The sequence below is a fragment of the Oenanthe melanoleuca genome, chromosome 15 (assembly GCF_029582105.1).
Source record: "Oenanthe melanoleuca isolate GR-GAL-2019-014 chromosome 15, OMel1.0, whole genome shotgun sequence".
Lineage (NCBI taxonomy): Eukaryota > Metazoa > Chordata > Aves > Passeriformes > Muscicapidae > Oenanthe > Oenanthe melanoleuca.
The window spans coordinates 12,042,665-12,061,399 of NC_079349.1; the positions used below are offsets into that span (position 1 = coordinate 12,042,665).

The window sequence follows — 18,735 nt, forward strand, 5'->3', positions numbered from 1 at the left end:
TTTTCTGGGCATTGGAATTAGAGGAATTTAAGGTCTCTTCCAACCCAGGCTATTCTGTGATTTTATTCAGGATACCTTTAAAGAAATGATTTTAGAAATACCAAAGTAAGAAGGGGACCTTGCTGAAATAAAAACATTTAAAATTTCAACTTGAATGGGAATGCTTAGAGAAAAACAAACAAACAAACAAACAAACAAACAAAAAACAAAAAAAGAAAAAAAAAAAAAAAAAAAAAAAAAAACAGAGCAGAAATTCTTAAAGAAATTCTTTAAAAGATTTAGGTTTAAAATCAGCATCTCCAGGAATATCTTGGTACCCAGACTTTTCCCAGAGCCAGAAGATGCTGAGGGCTGGAGGAGCTGAGCCAAGCTTTGGGAATTCAGGGTTTTGTGGATCCATTCCCCATCACATCTGTGATATTCCTCTTTTTGAGAACTTCCAGCCTGCCAACCCCTCACCCTGCCCTTCCTCCAAGGAATTTTCCACTGGAGGCCAACAGGCTTTAAATTCCATCAGAACCAACCCTGTGATGGGTTTATTGTATCAAGGCAGAGCAGGAGTGAGCCAGGTGCTCTGTCAGGTCTGGCTTGAGCAGCTTTGCCAGGAACAATCAAATCCCAGGCTTGTTTTATTTGCAACAATAAATTCGTTATTTATTGAAGTCTCCACTGGGAGCAGAGACCTCAAATCACCCCAAATTCAGCTTGGACTGGAGATTCAGAGGCCAAAATGGAGCAGGACTGGGACAGCAGGATCCAGGCTGTTCTGGAAGTGCTGATCCCATTTAATTTTTAACAGAAATAACTTCATTGGATACATGTCCAGGGCAGGGACAGAGCTGGGGAAGGGGCTGAGCCCCAGCAGAGGCTGAGGGAGCTGGGAAGGGGCTCAGCCTGGAGAAAAGGAGGCTCAGGGGCCCTTGTGGCTCTGCACAACTCCCTGCCAGGAGGGGACAGCCGGGGGGGTCGGGCTGTGGGAACAGGAACAGGGACAGGAGGAGAGGGAACGGCCTCAGGGGGGGCTCAGGGTGGATTTTGGGAAAATTTCTTTAAGGAAAGAGCTGTCCAGCCCTGGCAGGGGTGGGATCATTCAGCAGCAATGTGGCACTTGGGGACAAGGGGCAGTGGTGGCCTTGCACACTCAATTTTCTTACAAGATCTCTTCCAGCCTGAAGAATTCCCTGATTCTCTGCTGAGCTGTGGATATTTGGGTGCAGGGGGTCCTGTCCCTGGGACAGGGTGTGGACACGGGGGGCTCAGGGCTCACCTTGTTGAGTTTGTTGGTTTTGGGGAGCGTTTGGCTGACGTGCAGGTCCGAATACCTGGGGGGCTTCCTCAGGGGGTTGTTGATGTCGCAGGGCACCGACTCTGTCCGGACTAACCTCGCTGGATGAAGAAGGGAGAGAGGGAAAAGGGGATGGAGAGGAGGGGAAGAGAGAGGGAAGGACATCAAAGCTCAGCAGCAGCGCTCAGGGTCACCCCGTGCTTGCAAACCGCTCTCCAAAGCGACTCCCGCGGCACTTCCAGCCCGGGATGGCGGCTGAGCTTCGGGATCCTCCTGCACCCCGGGCACAGCCACCCCCCAGGGTGTGAGGCAGCGATCTGGGGCGTCCAGCAGCTGCTCAGCCAGCACAGTCCTGTTCCTTGCCGGAGCTTTTTGGGGTGAAGGGGAGGAGCCGGCTCAGCAGTGACATTTTGGGGGAAAAACCAGCCTGAGGACTGGGGGGCTCAGGGATGCTTTGACTCCAAGATAATGGATTTAAGAGCTGGGATTGGGGATTTTTTGGGGGGTGGGGAGGCATTTCAGTGATGCTGAGGCCACCCCAAAGCCGTGCTGCTACTAAAACGCACAGCGGGCAGCTGCAGCTCTTGCAACATCCTAAACCCCAATTCTGCCCATCCAGGAGCCCTTCCCTGCCTCCCGGGCAGGGTTTGCAGCAGCTCCGAGCCTGGGGGTCTTCAACCGCTTCCCCTCAAATTTGCTGCAAGCGAGGGGGTGGGGGCTGTAAAATCGCCCCCTCTGAAGTGCCACCAGCACAATCCTTTTCCCGGGGATTAAACCAAGCAGCGGGTCTGGGGGGGTATTTAACACAAAGGAACAGCTTAAAGGGCTCAAAATTCAAGGCAAGAGCGATTGGAAGCCGCGGTCCTCTGGCCAGCAAGGGAGCCAAAATCTGGAAGAAAAGAGGTGGGAAACTCCGCCCCGCCGTCCTGCCAAGAGTTGGTCACGACAAGATCTCCAGTTTGTAACAGAATCCTGGAATGCTCCACACAATAATTTCACATTTCCTTGCTCGTCTGCCTGTCTCTGTGTGGATTTTAGGCCCGCAGGAGAGCGGGATCAGGCAGCTCCGAAAGCACCACGAGCATCCCCGGCGCGGGGACCCCGCATGCACCGGGAGGTTCGGGGTCCCACAGCCGCCCTGAGCTCTCGACAGAAGCAAAAGGCTAAAACCTGGTTGGACTTACCCCGTGCGGTGGGGAATCTGAAAAGAAAAGGAGGCAGGGGGAGGGTGGGTGGAAGTGGTTTGCAATGCAAATCTGCCTCGCCCCGAGCGGCTCGTCTCCCTACAAGCGGAAAAAAACGGTGGGTAACATTTCCCCGGAGCGCCCAAGCGGTTCGGGAGCCTCCGTCCCGCCGGGGACCCCGCCTGGGTCCGGCTCCCGAATCGCCCGGGGGACTTTTGAAAGATTTACCCGCTGGCTGGATGCCCGGAGGCACGGAGCTGGGAGGAGAGAGCCCTTACCTCCGCGGTGGATGATCAGCAGGTGACACGGAGGGGCCTCTTTGGTGCATTTGTTGTGGCACTTGAGCCTGGCGGGGGACAGAGAAAGGAGTGAGAACGGGACACGGATGGATGGAGAGACAGGATAAGGGGGAATCGCACTAGGTGGGATTTGGGGAAGGAATTGTTCCTTCTGAGGGAGGCTGGAGCTGTGGCTGCCCCTGGATCCCTGGAAAGGTCCAAGGAAGGTTGGAGCAACGTGGGATAGTGGAAGGTGTCCCTGCCCAGGGCAGGGATGGAATGGGATGGGCTTTAAGATCCCATCCAGGCCGGTCTGGGATTCTGTGATGGAGCTTGGGGCTTTTTTCCCCCTTTTCCCCTTGGGAAAGGGGTGGATGCAAGTGAGAGCAATGTTGGATTTGTCTTTGCAAACGAGCTGTGGGTCTGCTGGTAGATAAAACCAGAACTGAGAGATAAAAGAAACAATGGGATGGATTCCACTGATTGATGAATAGAAGATATTTGCCTTTACAAACAAACTGCAGGTTTGCTGATAAATGAAACTAGATATTAGAAGATGAAAGAAGCAATGGGGGAAAACTATGAATTCTGTAAGAATTAAAAATTAAAAGGGAGTGTTGTGCATTAGAGGGGAATCTCAGGTATCAGGTGTTTGGGAAGTCTGGACCTCTCAAGTACCTTCAGTCAATGGGGAAAGAGAGAGGGAAATTGGGATAAAAAGGAGGCTGAGTCTTCCAAAAATTTGAGAGATCCCAGGGGAATGCCCCATGGCCTCTCCCTTTATTGGAATAAAGCAAAAAGGGAATTCTCTGTCTCCTCTGTGGACATAAACCCCTGGTGTTTGTGGATTAACTTTCCTGACACTCTGAGTGAACCTTCCTGGCTCCCTGCTTCCTGAAATTCCCAAGCAGCAGGCTCAGGGATTAGGAACATTATGGGATGCACATCCTGGAAAATCAGGAGAGGCTGAGTGGCAGGACACAGGGGCTGCACAGCCTTGGGAAACACATCCATCCCGATGGAGCAGCACAGAAATTCCCAAACCTGGGGGCTCTGCCCAGCTACCCCTTCCTCTGCCAGCCTGGGGGCACAGCCAGGCTTGAGGACACCCCAAACTGTCACCTCTGCTGGAGCTGGCTGCAATAAAAGGAGCAGAGTTCTGCACTGGGGAAGGGTCTGCTGGAAGGGATGGGACAGGATGAGCTTTAAGGTCCCTTGATTCCATGAAATCCCCGTTCCCACCATCCTGCTGCTGGATGTTTATGAAATTCAGGAGCAGCAAAGGGGGAGGAAGTGGCTGCCCTGGTGCCTGATGTGTCCCTGTCACTGTGTCCTCCCCTCCTGGCTCTATTAAGGACATTTAGCCAAAATAAAGAGATGATTTACAGCCTCTGGATATTCTGCAGAGCTTTTCTCGGTTTGTGGAGACAGGGCAGGAGTCTGGAGGGCTTCACCCCCGGGTCATGCATATCGGCATAGGCAGACTCCCAAATCCTTCCCACTCCTCTTTAATTAAGGATGGAAACGCATCCCCAGCTCACGCTCTGCCAGGTCGGCAGAAAGCCATGGGGGAAAAGGGAAGAAGGAGGAAAGGATTTATCAAAACAAGGGGAAATGATGGGAAAAAAAAAAAAAAAGAACGGCAGCTTCAAGCCAATGAGCTGGGTAATGAAAATTCAGGAGCTGCCCGTGTTAGCTTTTATTACAAAGCTGTTCCTTGAGGGAAAGGCAGGAATTAATTCGGGGGGTTTGGGGTCCGGTTGTTTGTTTTACCTGTTGGTTCCCCTCTGCTTTCCGGGGAAAGCAGCGCCAGGGCAAGGCTGGAAAAAACCTAAATGCCTTGTGTTCGCTCCCAACTTTTGACTGGCAGGAAATGGATTTGTTCTTTTCCGTAGGATTACAGGGAGCAGGATTTGCACAGCCAGAGCCACAACATCCCTGATCCTGGTCAGGGAGCAGCCACAACATCCCTCCTCCAGCACGGAGAGCTGGCAGGAAAAGCCTCCAGTTCCTCGAGCATGGATACACCAGGAATCACCCCTTTAAAATCCCTGTATTTGATAACATCCCTCCCAGAAAAGCCCCACCAGCTGCGGAGTAACCGAGAGCTTCTCGGCAGGTTTAAATCCCAATTTACCAACTCATCAGCGCTTAATCAGCGGCAGCAGCGATGTTATCGCTCCGTTACCCGCAGACAATCACACTTTCCCAGCTCCCAGCCCCAGCAAAGGCATTCCCGGCTCCAGCAGCAGCTTCCCGAGCGCTGATTCCTGCAGGGCTCTGTCCAGGGCCGGGCTGTGCAGGTTGAGAGCAGCCGACGCGGCCCCAGCCTCTGCCTCGCTGTTTTCCCGGTCCTGTCCCGTTTTATCCCCCCTCCTCTGCACCTTGGATTAACTGATTTGGGGTGGGTTGGCTTCTCGGGGCCACGACCCTGCCAGGATGCAGAGGTTCCCAAAACTTGGCAGAAATAGAGCCTAGAGCCCAAAACTGTGGGCAAAACCCGGCTGATGCCCAGAGCTGTCCCTGCCTGGTCCAGCACATCCATCCCCCATGTCCTGCAGAAAATTCCACAGGGAATCTCCCTAACGTGGGCATCTAAAGCCAGGCTTAGGGCAGGGGGGCTGTCAGGATCTGACTCAGAGCTCTGGAGAGAGCAGAGCCGAGGTCTGGCAGGCACATCCTCCCCGAGGAGCCTGATTCCATCCTAGACACGATCCCAGCCCTGATTTGGGGTGTTAATCACCCAATTCCACATCTCATTAAAGCTTCCTGTGAGGATGAGCTGGCCAGAGCCTGGTTGGTCTCTCCATGCCCAAATCCCTGCTCCCAAACCCCCATTATCCCTCAGGATTTTAAGGAGGGACACAAACAGCTCCGGGCTGGTGCCATACTTGCAGTTTTTGCATTTTAAGCCGAACAACATTCCCTTCCCGCAGACGGTGCAGGTCTGAGACATCCAGTACTTGGTGGAAAACCTGTGGAGAGAAACAAGACAGTGGCCAGGGAGAGCTGAAGCCTCACTTATCTCTCAAGCTCTGCTTTATCCTCTCTCTGCTGCCCTCAAACTCCCCTGCAAGTGCTGAGGAATTTTTCTGGGGATGCCAAAACATAACCCTGAGCCATCCTTTGATTCTGGGAGCTTGTTCTGAAGGGAATCCAATCCCAGCTCCCCGTGATTCCCCAGCTTTGCCCACCCCAGGCAAGCCCCCAAAACCCCTCCCTGCCCTGGGGACTGACATTTCCAGCCCCTTGGGAAGCAGCAGCACTCTTCCCAGTACTTTTCCCTCCTCAGGGAGATATGGAAGGGTTATAATCCACTGGCAAGGTCACAGATAATACCCAGCTTTTATTGATAGCGACTGGAGCCTTATCTAAACCGGATCTGAACTGAAATGGAATTGAAATGGGCTCGGAGGACAGCAGAGCCCAGCATGGGGAAGAGGGGGAATGTCCCCAGTGTGGGTGTCCTGGAGCAGAGGTGGGAAGGGAGATGCCCATCCCCCATGCCCACGGGGCGTACCTGTGTTTTATGGAGTTTCCTAAATCCCGACGAGGGATCTGCGGGGACCAGCGAGGCACTGACAGAGTATCTGCAGGGAGAGACCAGGAAAAGCAGCACTGCTGACAACATCAACAGCTGGCACTCACGTTTTTTGGGAAGGGGAACAAAGGATGTGCACAAAAAAAGGGATTTTCCTGCTGTTTCCCCCTGGAATGCCTCACTGCTTGGGAGGCAGGAGACCTTTGGGCTTTGTGGGCTGTGGGTCTCCTGTCCCACATCCCATCACCCAGTTTGGACCAGGCGGGGAGAGCAGAGGGTCCATCCATGTGCAGGCAGGGTGGGATTGCAAAACTTTTGGAATCACATCACGATGTCCAAACAAGAAAGGGAAAATAAAGCTGGAACAGCCTCATCTCCAGTTTTTAATAAGACATCACAGCTTGGGGTGACAGCTGAGGAAAAACTGAGCCACTCCAAAGGTGATTCCGTTCATATTCCAAGGGAAGAACAGAGTTAAAAGCAGCCCTAGTGCTCTCCTTCCAAGGGAAGGAGGGATGAGGAAAGAGAGGGAAGTTCCTGGAGCAGGAGGGTAATCAGGAGCACGGCCGTGCTTGGATTCCACATCCCCCTGCAGCCTCAGCAAGGGAGGAAAAGCTGCTGCTCCTCCTCCTCCTCCTGGCCACGGGAAAGGTCCTGCCCCACAGGATGCTCAGCCCCGGGATCCAAAGGCTGGATTTTCACTCGGGGATTTGAGAGGTTTCCCGGGCACGGGCGGTGCCTCCCGGCTGTTTGCTCAGAGTGCCGGTAAATCCCTGGCTAAACAGGCGCTGGATATTATCCCTGGGAGCGGGAGAGCCGCTGTTTGCTCTCAGATCCCGCTTTAATATAGCGCCAGGCACGGGGCTCTAATTGCACTCGCCAGCTGAAGGTTACATTTACATCCCGCCCCGGGGTAGAAATCCTGGGAGCATCCCAAGCTCATCCTGCTCCAGCATCCCTGAGCAGCAGCAGCAGCTCTGGATCCTTCTCTTCTTCTGGTCACTCCACAGGCAGCAAATGAGATGTCAGAATCACGGGATCATGGAATGTTTGGGATGGAAGGGACATTAAAATCATCTCATTCCCATGGGCAGGGACACCTTCCACCATCCCAGGCTGCTCCAACCCCAGTGCCCAGCCTGGCCTTGGACACTTCCAGGGATCCAGGGGACCCACAGCTTTTCTGGGACCCTGTGCCAGGAACAATTCCTTCCCAATATCCCATCCAGCCCTGCCCTCTGGCAGTGGGAGCCATTCCCTGTGTCCTGGCTTTATCCACCCGTGTAAAAAGTCACTCTCACTAATTTTTGTAAGCTCCCTTCAAACCGAGGAGGAGAATTCATGTCCCCTGCAGCACGTTGCCAATATTTTGGTATTTTCTCTCACCAGTCTTCGTGTCAACTCACCCTGGACTGCGGGACCAGCACCCCTCCATTCCTCCACACCCACAACCTCCCAGGGGTGTAATTTGGTCCATAAATCCCAGAGGTGAGGCTCTAACGAGTGACCCCTCCCTGCACAGTCCATGCCTCCCTGTGTGCCATTCCCCCTCCCTAAATCGAGTTACAGAACTGACTTGCCATCATCACCCCCCCTCCAACGCCTCTCCCTGAAGCACCAAACACCCGGGCCAGAGCAGCTCCTCTGCCGGAATTAAATTACAACCTCCGCCTTATCAGCCACAATTTATTCCCACTAACTTTCGACTGGCCTCAATTAAATCCTGCCAGCCTGGCGAGGGGGAGAGGGGATGGAGGCAACGGTGGCTGCTGAGCCTTTTAATTACTTTCTAAATGTGCTCGCTGCAAAAATGTATTGAAGTGTAGCGGGGATTTTGACCTGGTAACATAAATGAGCCCGACGTGACTCAGTGCTAATTACCTTCATTAGCGGCAGCGAGCCACGCAGGACCGCGGCGTTCAACACTAGAGCCGCTGCTGGCAGGAGGGGAAAGCAGCGGAGCGGGGCAGGAGGGCAGGGAGAGGCACCGGGGATCAGCCCCCAGGGCTAGGGGGCTCCGGAGTTAAGCGGGTTCTCCCCTTTTCCCGGATTCCCACCCGGAGGAAAAGCTGGCAGTGTTAATTCAGGGGGAAGGTGGAGATGCAGCAGCCTCTGCCCGGCACAGGAGGAATATTCTGATTGAAAAGCCCCAAATTGCCACAACTAGAGTTAATTACAAGGCGAAAAAACCCACGAGCACATCCTGTGTCAGGGTGGGAGGTTCAGGCTTTGTCGTGGGGATCGGTTGATCCTCGCAAGATCTGAAGTGTGCCAGCTGCTGCCTCTCCCCCATCCTCCTTCTTTCTCTTCCTCCTTCCCTCTCTCCCTGTTCCCTCCCTCCGCCCATTGATGTCTCCCGATCTCCGCTGCCCCTGTGCCAGTCATTACTTAAACCTTTTTCACCAGCAACCTCCTGCCTGCCTCCAAAACCCAAACTTTCCCCCTGGCGTAATTCCCCCTCTCCCGCTCCGAGCTGACATTTAACTGGGCAACTTCTTCCCACTGCCAGAGGGCAGGGTTAGGTGGGATTTGGGGAAGGAATTGTTCCTTGTGAGGGAGGTCGAAGCTGTGGCTGCCCCCGGATCCCTGGAAGTGTCCAAGGAATGCTGGACACTGGGGCTTGGAGCAGCCTGGAACAGTGGAAGGTGTCCCTGCCATGGGACATCCCTTCCCATCCAGGCCGTTCTGGGATTCTGTGATGGAGCTCGTGGCTTTTTCCCCCTTTTGGAATTTCGCACTGAGCAGCCCCCCGGACACTTCCCCCATTCCTGCCTCCCGAGGGGTTCCCAAAAGCCAAACCCGATGTGGTGGCACTGCCCAGCCGCGATGCCAGGGAATGCCACCCTCCCTCCACCACCGCCGTGTTTTCCTCCGCCGCTCCAGCAAAGGTCAGGGCTCCTGCACAGCTCATCCCAAAATCAACAGCGGCGCTTGATGGGATCAGCTGTGCCAGGAGAGCCGGCGCGGGGAGCGGAGCGGGGGAAGGGTGACAGCCACCTCCGGCGTGTCCGTGACAGGCGACACGGCAGCGGAGCGCCCGCGCCCGGCGGTGACAGGCAGCTGTGACAGCTCCTGAGTGGCACCCGCGCCTCCGAGGTGACAGCGACAGCGCTGCCGTGCCGCCCTCGCTGCCCCGGCTGCCATCCCGCTGAATTCCGGCTGTTTCCCAGCTGGGATGCCGGGGCGTGTCCTGCATGGAGAAAAGCTTGGCGGTTTCGTTGTTTTGGGGTGGGCCCTCAGAGAGCCCCAAGGCCTCACCCGGCACACCTGGAGCATCTTCCAGGGGCGGCAGCAGTGCTGAAGCACTCGGATGGGGACTGTGCTTTGTCCCAAGTGCCCCTTCCTCAGCTCCTGGCCCCTGGGAGTTGGTGGGAGCGTGTTATCCATCATGGCTAAACAAAACCCCCTTCTCTACTACAGCAAACAGATGTTCAATTATGAATGGGACCAGTAAAATCGATGGAAGTGAACTTGGGATGAGTCACTGCAAAGCCAAGAAATGGCCAGGAGACTCTGCACTTATCCCAAACCTGCCAGGCTGTCACCAAAATGCTCCCAAGGAGAGATTAAGGGGTGGAGCCTCTTCCCAAAAGAGTTCAACAGCAACAGATATCCAGGATCAGGAATATCTCTACCACCAGGCAAAAATCCCAGTCCAGAGGCAAACCATAATATCCATGGAATGGTTTGAGTGGGAAAGAACCCTAAAGATGAACTTGTTCCACCTCCTGCCAAGGCCAGGGACAGCTCCACTGTCCCAGGCTGCTCCAAGTCCCGTCCAGCCTGGCCTTGGACACTGCCAGGGGCAGCCACAGCTGCTCTGGGCACCCTGTGGCAGCTCCAGTGCCAGAATTCCAATGTCTCAGCCTGTGGCAGTTCCAGGGACACTGTCCCAGTGTCTCCCCACCATCCTGAGTTCCCAGCTGGGACCAAGCACCCCAGGGAGGTGCTCTCAGCAAAGTCCCTTCATGAGACATCTCAGCCTTGCCTGTGCTGCTTTTAGGGCTGAAATAGGATGGGAGAGATCCCAGAGCAGCTGCTGCAGCAGCTTTCCCTCCCCAGGATATAAATCCATGCAGCATTCAAGGTACAAAGTCACCTGCTCCCTCCATTAGTGCAGGTGGCAAATATGCCAGTGGGAAGTGTCCCTGTCTGGGCAGGGGGGTGGAATGGGATGGACTTTAGGGTCCCTTCCAACCTTGTGGATCACAGCCAGTCCAGAGGGTGGAAGGATGATCCAGGATGGACCCAAACCTGAGCTGGAGCAGAGGGAATCATCCAAAGCAGGAGCTGCTCCTGGAGCATCTCTCCAGTAAGGAAAAAGTTCCTTTCTAATCTGGGCAGTTCCCCTTTCCAGCATGACAATCCCATTTATCCAGCTCAAATATCATGTTCAGCTGGTTTAAAGTCTCACAGTGGGATTTCCTCCCCAGGTCCCAGCCTTGCAGGCTCAATTGGGTTTATCCAGACAAAGCTGTGCCCTCCTCTGCTGGGGTGGGAAACAGCCCTGCTGCCAGCTGTGGCCAGCTGTGGCTGCAGGGAGCTGCCAGCTGTGCTGCCCACACACTGGGGAGTGCTCTGCTCATGCAGAGCAGCCCAGGGAGGAGAGAACCACTGGTGCTCCCCAGGAAAGGAGGTTCCCTTTGGGAAGGCCCCTCCTGGAGGTGGTTGGGGCTGGGACAGCATTAGGGAGAAGTGTCCCCAAAAAGCCACCCCAGCACTGGCAATGGGATGGCCACAGAGGGGGCATGGTCTGGGTGGCACTGACCTCCCCATGTCACCTTCATCACCACTGTCATGTCCTTGGGTCCAGCAGAAATTCTAGATTTAGGGCTCTGGCACTCCCACCCTGGATCCCTGCCCACCAAACCCACCTGAGCTCAGCCCTTCAGGGGCTCTTGCACAGATGGTTCTGGAGCTGGGGGGCTCTAGGGGCTCTGGTGGCATCTCAGCACTTGTCACTTGGCCATCCCACTCATGCTCAACACCATAAACTGCAAATTCCTCACTCACAAAGCCAAGAGGAAGAGGCAGGACTGGGATTCAGGAGAATCCCCCCAGGGCACAGCCAGAGCAGCAGCACAGTGGGTGTGATGGAGCTGTCACACAGGGCTGGGCAGGGAGGGGACATCCCTGGAGACCACATCAAACCTACAAATTCTACAAATTCCTTGTGAGGGGCAGCTTGGGCCTCTGCTCCCTGGGGCAGGGAGAGGGAATGGCTGAAACTGTGTCAGGAGGTTTAGATGGAGCTCAGGGAAAGGTTTTTCCCTCCCCCAGAGGTGCTGGCACTGCCCAGGCTCCCCAGGGAATGGGCACAGCCCCGAGGCTGCCAGAGCTCCAGGAGCTGCCAGGGATGGACAGGGTGGGATTTAGGGATGTCTGTGCAGGGATAGGGGCTGAATCCATGATCCCTGTGGATTAACTCAGGATATTCCATGATTCTGTGATTCCCCCAGCCAGATTTGTGCTGCCAGAGGAAAAGGTTCCTTCTGCAGCTCCCCCAGCCCTCTGTGAAAATCCATTCCCATCAGGACAAAGGGTTGTTAAAAATCAGAGGGAAACATCCAAACCTGCTCCTGACCTGGGCCAGGGATGACTCAGAACCTGCCCCTGCCAGGAGCAGTGAGGCTGTGGGAAGGAAATCATGGAGAGACAGCCAGGGAGGGACAGGGCCTTGCTGGGCTCCCTTCACCCATCTCCAGCTGACAACAACAATTTTTGTGTTTCTGTGCTTGAGGAAGTAATTCCACATCAATCCAGAGCATGTGGGTGCTGCTGTGCTGCTCCCACAGGAGGAAAAGGCAAGAAGGATTTCTAGAAAAGCCCACAGAGATGGGATATTGGGGAGAGCTCAGCTGTTGAACACCACAGGATGGGACAGGGAATCCTTGGGGTGCAGGGAAAGCTTGGAGCAACCTGCCCTAGTGTGAAGTGGATGAGCTTTGAGCTCCCTTCCAGCCCAAATCATTCCAGGATTCTGCTCCCTACAAACAAATGTCTGCCCTGCTTGGCATAACTCCCACAGGGATGCTGATCCTGCAAGGACCAAACAGCTCCATTGATACCAACCAGCTGGGCAAGCACAGCCTGGAAAACATCCCCAGCAGCCAGGGAAGCCAGAGGGAAATGACAGGAGACACCTCTCCAGCAGCATTAGTCACTTCCCATTTCATCCTGCTGCCACATTCCATCAGGGTGTCACCCCATGGGATGGGATCCAGCACAGGTGTGAGGAAAACTCACCCAAGGAGACACTCAGGGGGTGGGGTTTGGGCTGTGGTTTCTGCTCTGCTGCTCCAGACAATTCCATGTGGGAAACAGCAAGGCAGAAATCATCCCTGCTCTGGGAATTCTGGAGTTGGGGATTGGATGTCCCTGGGAATAGAACTGTCCTCCTGCAGAGCTCCTGCCAGGTGCCACTGCCCCCAAAGCCACAGGGACAGGAGGAAAAGGACAGCAGGATGGGCTGGATGAGTCCTCAGTGATCCCAACTGCAGAGGAGGGAAGGGAAAGGGAAAAGGAAAAGGAAAAGGAAAAGAAAAGGAAAAGGAAAAGGAAAAGGAAAAGGAAAAGGAAAAGGAAAAGGAAAAGGAAAAGGAAAAGGGAGTTGGCTGCAAACTCTTCTTCAGCCAAGAGCTGAGCAGGAGGAATGAGTGGAAGACCCCAGAACAAGCCAGGAAGACATTTCCAGAGAGGAAACAAGGGAAAAATCCAGGGAAGGGAGGGTGACAGAAACCCAGCCTGGATGTGCAGCTGGAGGAAGCTTTAGCTGAGCAGCAAGAGGCAAGGGGACCTCAGCTTGGCTGGGAATTGCCCACAGCAGCTGCCACGTGTTTCCAGGGAAGTTCTTCTTGGGCCAAGAGCCACTCCTGGCTTGGAAAAGTTTCAATCCCTTTGGAATTAATCCCAGCACTGGTGTGGGACCAGGAAATGAGGGTCAGGGGGTTTGAGCTCCATGGGGTTTGCACTAGGACTGGCTTCCCCAAACTCCACACCTGCCCCAAACCCAGGAAGCAGGAGAGGTTTAAACACAGAGGTAAAACTGCAACCCTCAGAAAAGCCACATCCAGGCAGTGCCACCCACCCAGACAGCACAGAAACCTTGTGGCTTTCCCAAAAACCAGAAATAGTCAAGTTTTTGGGGTTATCTTTGCCCAGAAGAAACCAGAGATCTCAAAATACCAACACGAGGCACCTCCACAAGGGCTGGGCTCAGGCAAAACCTCCAAACCACGGACTCCAAAGCTCCCCGGTCCCATCCCCTCCTTGGCACCTCCCAGCCCTGGGCGGGGCAGGGCAGGGCACTTACTTGCTGAGAAGGCGGCGGAGTCGGTGTGGACGGGCGGGGTGGAGGGCAGGAAGGGCGGGTACCCCACGAAGAAGGAGCGCAGGGAGCGCTCGGACAGGAGCGGGGAGCGCTGGGCAGGGATGTTCTCACAGCTCCCCACGCTGTTGTGGATCTTGAGGTTCAGGGGCTTGTTCTTCTTCTTGACTCTGGGAGGGGAAAGAGGAAAAAGGAGGGAAAAGTGAAGGGAAAGGAGTTGGGGATGGGTTGGTGGCACCCGTGGGATGGGGGGTTGCTGCATCATCTCCCATGTGATAATTTATTCCACTTCCCCATGAGAGTTCCCAGCCTCTCCCCGCCATCAAACAAAGGCAATTTTCATTAATGAGAGCAATGTCGGATTTGTCTTTACAAACAAGCTGTAGCTCTGCTGGTAGATAAAACCAGCACTAAGAGATAAAGAAACAATGGGATGGATTTCACTGATTGATGAATGGGAAAACAGATTTCCCTTTACAAACAAACTGCAGGTTTGCTGAGAAATGAAACTGGATATTGGAAGATGAAAGAAGCAATGAGGAAAACTGTGTATTCTATAAGAATTAAAAATTAAAAGGCAGGGTTGTGCATTAGAGGGGAATCTCAGGTATCAGGTGTTTGGGAAGTCTGGACCTCTCAAGTACCTTCAGTCAATGGGGAAAGAGAGAGGGAAATTGGGATGAAAAGGAGGCTGTGAGCTCCAAAAATGTGAGAGATCCCAGGGGAATGCCCCATGGCCTCTTTCTTTATTTGAATAAAGCAAAGAGAACTCCTCTGTCTCCTTTTTGGACAAAAACCTCTGGTGTTTGTGGATTAATTTTCCTGATATTAAGGAACATTCCAAAGCTTTTCCTCTCGAAAACCTGAGTGAAAAAAATAATTTGGTCCACAAGCTCATCAGCCCCAGCCTTGCTGACCTTGTCAAATTCCCTAAATGATCACATTTAATGTCACTGCATCCAACAGAGGGCCCAGGCAAGGGTGGGCTGCAGTGGAGAGTGTGAGGGACCCCAGGAGATTCCCAGGAATCAGCTTGTCACAGCACAGGGCTGTGGTGTGGGCAACCCAAAACACTGGGAGAAGTTCCTCAGGAATGAAAAGGAGCAAACCCAGAGGGGCCATGGAGATGCTCCAGGGATGGAGCCAGGCTGGGAGAGCTGGGGGTGCTCACCTGGAGAGGAGAAGGATCCAGGGAGAGCTCAGAGCCCCTGGCAGGGCCTGAAGGGGCTCCAGGAGAGCTGGAGAGGGACTGGGGACAAGGGATGGAGGGACAGGACACAGGGAATGGCTCCCACTGCCAGAGGGCAGGGCTGGGTGGGATACTGGGAAGGAATTGCAGAGCTGAGCATCTCCCACCACTCCCAACAGTGCCAGGGGCATCTGGCCCTGCCAGGCAATAGGAAATGGCCTCTTTAATGAAGAAAATTAAACCATCCTCTAATAAGTTAATTATTTCCTCACACAGGAAAGCTACTGCTGTGTTTAGGGTGGCTGCAAGGACCTCTGGGTGTGCTGGGCTCAGGATGGGGTGGATGATTCCAGGCTGGTCCAGCTGAACAGCTCTCCTGGCTGGGATGGAACTCCCTGGGGTCACCCCCACAGCTGGTGGTGACAGAGTCATGGGATGGGCTGGGTGGGAAGGGACATCAGAGCTCATTAAAGGACAGGGACAGCTCCCACTGTCCCAGGCTGCTCCAACCCCAATGTCCAGCCTGGCCTTGGGCACTGCCAGGGATCCAGGGGCAGCCACAGCTGCTCTGGGCACCCTGTGCCAGGGCCTGCCCACCCTCCCAGGGAACAATTCCTGCCCAATATCCCATCCAGCCCTGCCTGGGGCCCCAAATCCATCCATCCCCTGCACTGCTGCTGCTCAATCCCAGCCAAATCAAAGGGTCACCACCAAAAGCCCAGTGCTGCTCCCCTGGCATGGCCCCAGCTCCCCCTGAGCTCACAAAGCCCTTCCTGAAAGGCAGTGATTAAGCACTGATCTCGTTTTTTTCCACCCATAAATCAGTTCCAGACCAAATATTTACTGCTAGCATCATTTCCTCGCCAAGCAGGGCTGCTGACAGCTCTCATTATTAGGAAGGATGAGTGATTTTGGACAGAGAGAGATTTTTTTTTTCCTCTCTCTGTTTCTTCAGGAGGAGAAAAAATAATAAAGAATAATAAACAGCAGGATCCAAGTGGGTGACTGGGCTGGCTGGCTGCCTCCCCATGGCCTGGATCCCAGTCCTGAGGGAAGGGGAGCAGGAACTGAAGTGTGGAGAGGAACAGGAGCATCCCCAGCACAGAAAAAGCCTGGCACAGGGATCCTGTGCCCTGGGCTGGGGACAAGGAGGGCCTGAGGGACAGGGAGCAAACCAAGCCCTGCCTGGGGCAACTTGGGCAAAAATGGGTCAAAAACCATCCTTGGGGCAGGGGTGGAGGATGGGGCCAGTCATGGGCACCTCATAAAGGACTTGTTGTTATCCATCCATCCATCCATCCATCCATCCATCCATCCATCCATCATCCATCCATCCATCCATCCATCCATCCATCATCCATCCATCCATCCATCCATCCATCATCCATCCATCATCCATCATCCATCCATCATCCATCCCTCCATCCATCCATCCATCCATCCATCCATCCATCATCCATCCATCTATCATCCATCATCCATCCATCATCCATCCATCCATCATCCATCCATCCATCCATCCATCATCCATCCATCATCCATCCATCATCCATCCATCCATCCATCATCCATCCATCCATCCATTATCCATCCATCCATCATCCATCTATCATCCATCCATCATCCATCCATCCATCATCCATCCATCCATCTATCATCCATCATCCATCCATCTATCATCCATCATCCATCCATCCATCCATCATCCATCCATCCATCATCCATCCATCCATCCATCCATCATCCATCCATCCATCATCCATCATCCATCATCCATCCATCCATCATCCATCCATCATCCATCCATCCATCCATCCATCATCCATCCATCCATCATCCATCCATCATCCATCCATCATCCATCCATCTATCATCCATCCATCATCCATCCATCATCCATCCATCCATCATCCATCCATCATCCATCCATCATCCATCCATCTATCATCCATCCATCATCCATCCCTCCATCCATCATCCATCCATCCATCATCAATCCATCCATCCATCATCCATCCATCCATCATCCATCCATCTATCATCCATCCATCATCCATCCATCCATCATCCATCCATCATCCATCCATCCATCCATCATCCATCCATCCATCATCCATCCATCCATCATCCATCCATCATCCATCCATCCATCCATCATCCATCCATCCATCCATCATCCATCCATCATCCATCCATCCATCCATCCATCATCCATCCATCCATCCATCATCCATCATCCATCCCTCCATCCATCATCCATCCCTCCATCCATCCATCCATCCATCCATCATCCATCCATCCATCCATCATCCATCATCCATCCATCCATCCATCATCCATCCATCATCCATCCATCATCCATCCATCCATCCATCCATCCATCCATCCATCCATCCATCCTCCATCTATCCATCATCCATCCATCCATCCATCCATCATCCATCCATCCATCCATCATCCATCCATCCATCCATCCATCCATCCATCCATCCATCCATCCTCCATCTATCCATCATCCATCCCTCCATCCATCCATCCATCCATCCATCATCCATCCATCCATCATCCATCATCCATCCATTATCAATCCATCCATCCATCATCCATCCATCCATCCATCCATCATCCATCCATCCATCATCAATCCATCCATCCATCCATCCATCCATCCATCCATCATCCATCCATCCATCATCCATCCATCCATCCATCATCCATCCATCCATCATCCATCCATCCATCATCCATCCATCATCCATCCATCCATCCATCCATACATCATCCCTCCATCATCCATCCATCCATCCATCATCCATCCATCATCCATCCATCCATCCATCCATCCATCCATCCATCCATCCATCCATCCATCATCCATCATCCATCCATCATCCATCATCCATCCATCATCCATCCATCCATCCATCATCCATCCATCCATCCATCCATCCATCATCCATCATCCATCATCCATCCATCCATCATCCATCCATCATCCATCCATCTATCCATCATCCATCCATCCATCCATCATCCATCCATCCATCATCCATCCATCCATCATCCATCCATCCATCATCCACCCCCCAAGGCCAAGTTCATGGAGCACAGGGTCTAATTCCTGCCTCGGGAAAATCACTGCAGCTCCTTCTCAGATAAGTGAGTGCCAACGATTCGGGCCGTGATTTCATGCAGGAATTCGCTAAATATATAGTGATGGATTAAAAAAAAAAAAAAAGAAAAAAAAGGGTGGAAAAAAAAAAAAAAAAAGAAAAGAAGCGGAGCGAGTTTGAAGCGTTTAATGCAAATCCCTTGAGGTGTCAATCCCGCCTGAATGGCTCATCCCCGCCTGCTCGGTGGGATCAGTCAAACGCTTATCACCCGCTTTGGGGGAAAAAAAAATAGAGAAAAATAGAAGGTTTCAACAGGCGGTGAGAAACAGGAGCAGACACCGGGACAAAGGGCCCGTCAGTCCTTTCAGAGCCGCGGAGCGGTGCGGGAGGGGTGGGATTTACAGGATTTCCACAAAAAGGGTTTTGCCCTGCTGGGATGTCCCCGGGTGAAAGAGCGGGATGTGCTGGGAGCAGCCGGGATATGAGGATGGGCACAGTGGGATCTGTATCTCACAAAAATCCGACATTCCAGGGCTGTGATGCTCCTGGAATGTGGCTCATCCCAAAAGGGACACCCCAGCCATTTCCCAGCCCCTGGCAGAGCTCATCCTCCATTCCCAACTCCTAAAAATTGAGTAAGTAACAACCTGCTCTGCAGCATTTGTTGTCACTTCCATTCTTATTGCCATTAACAACAAAAAAATTAAGAGGGGTTTAATTTAAAATTTCACCACAAGGCAGGAGCTGCCCCTGCAGCCGCCAGAGCCAGGTGATGTTTTATTCAGCACTTTGCTCCTCGTCAGCACACACCCATTGCC

General features: G+C 53.4%; 1 protein-coding gene across 2 annotated transcripts in view; it reads right to left on the reverse strand.

The window, feature by feature from the left end:
• The window catches only part of KSR2 (kinase suppressor of ras 2), an 82,292-nt gene that overhangs the window by 39,744 nt on the left and 23,813 nt on the right, over window positions 1–18,735 (reverse strand). For both annotated transcript variants that reach the window (XM_056504602.1, XM_056504601.1), the window contains exons 5-10: window positions 13,601–13,785; window positions 6,268–6,337; window positions 5,639–5,722; window positions 2,748–2,815; window positions 2,470–2,568; window positions 1,268–1,386 (exon numbers count right to left, since the gene is read on the reverse strand). In XM_056504602.1, the coding sequence (XP_056360577.1) occupies window positions 1,268–1,386; window positions 2,470–2,568; window positions 2,748–2,815; window positions 5,639–5,722; window positions 6,268–6,337; window positions 13,601–13,785 (625 nt within the window). The remainder of the gene's footprint in view (window positions 1–1,267; window positions 1,387–2,469; window positions 2,569–2,747; window positions 2,816–5,638; window positions 5,723–6,267; window positions 6,338–13,600; window positions 13,786–18,735) is intronic.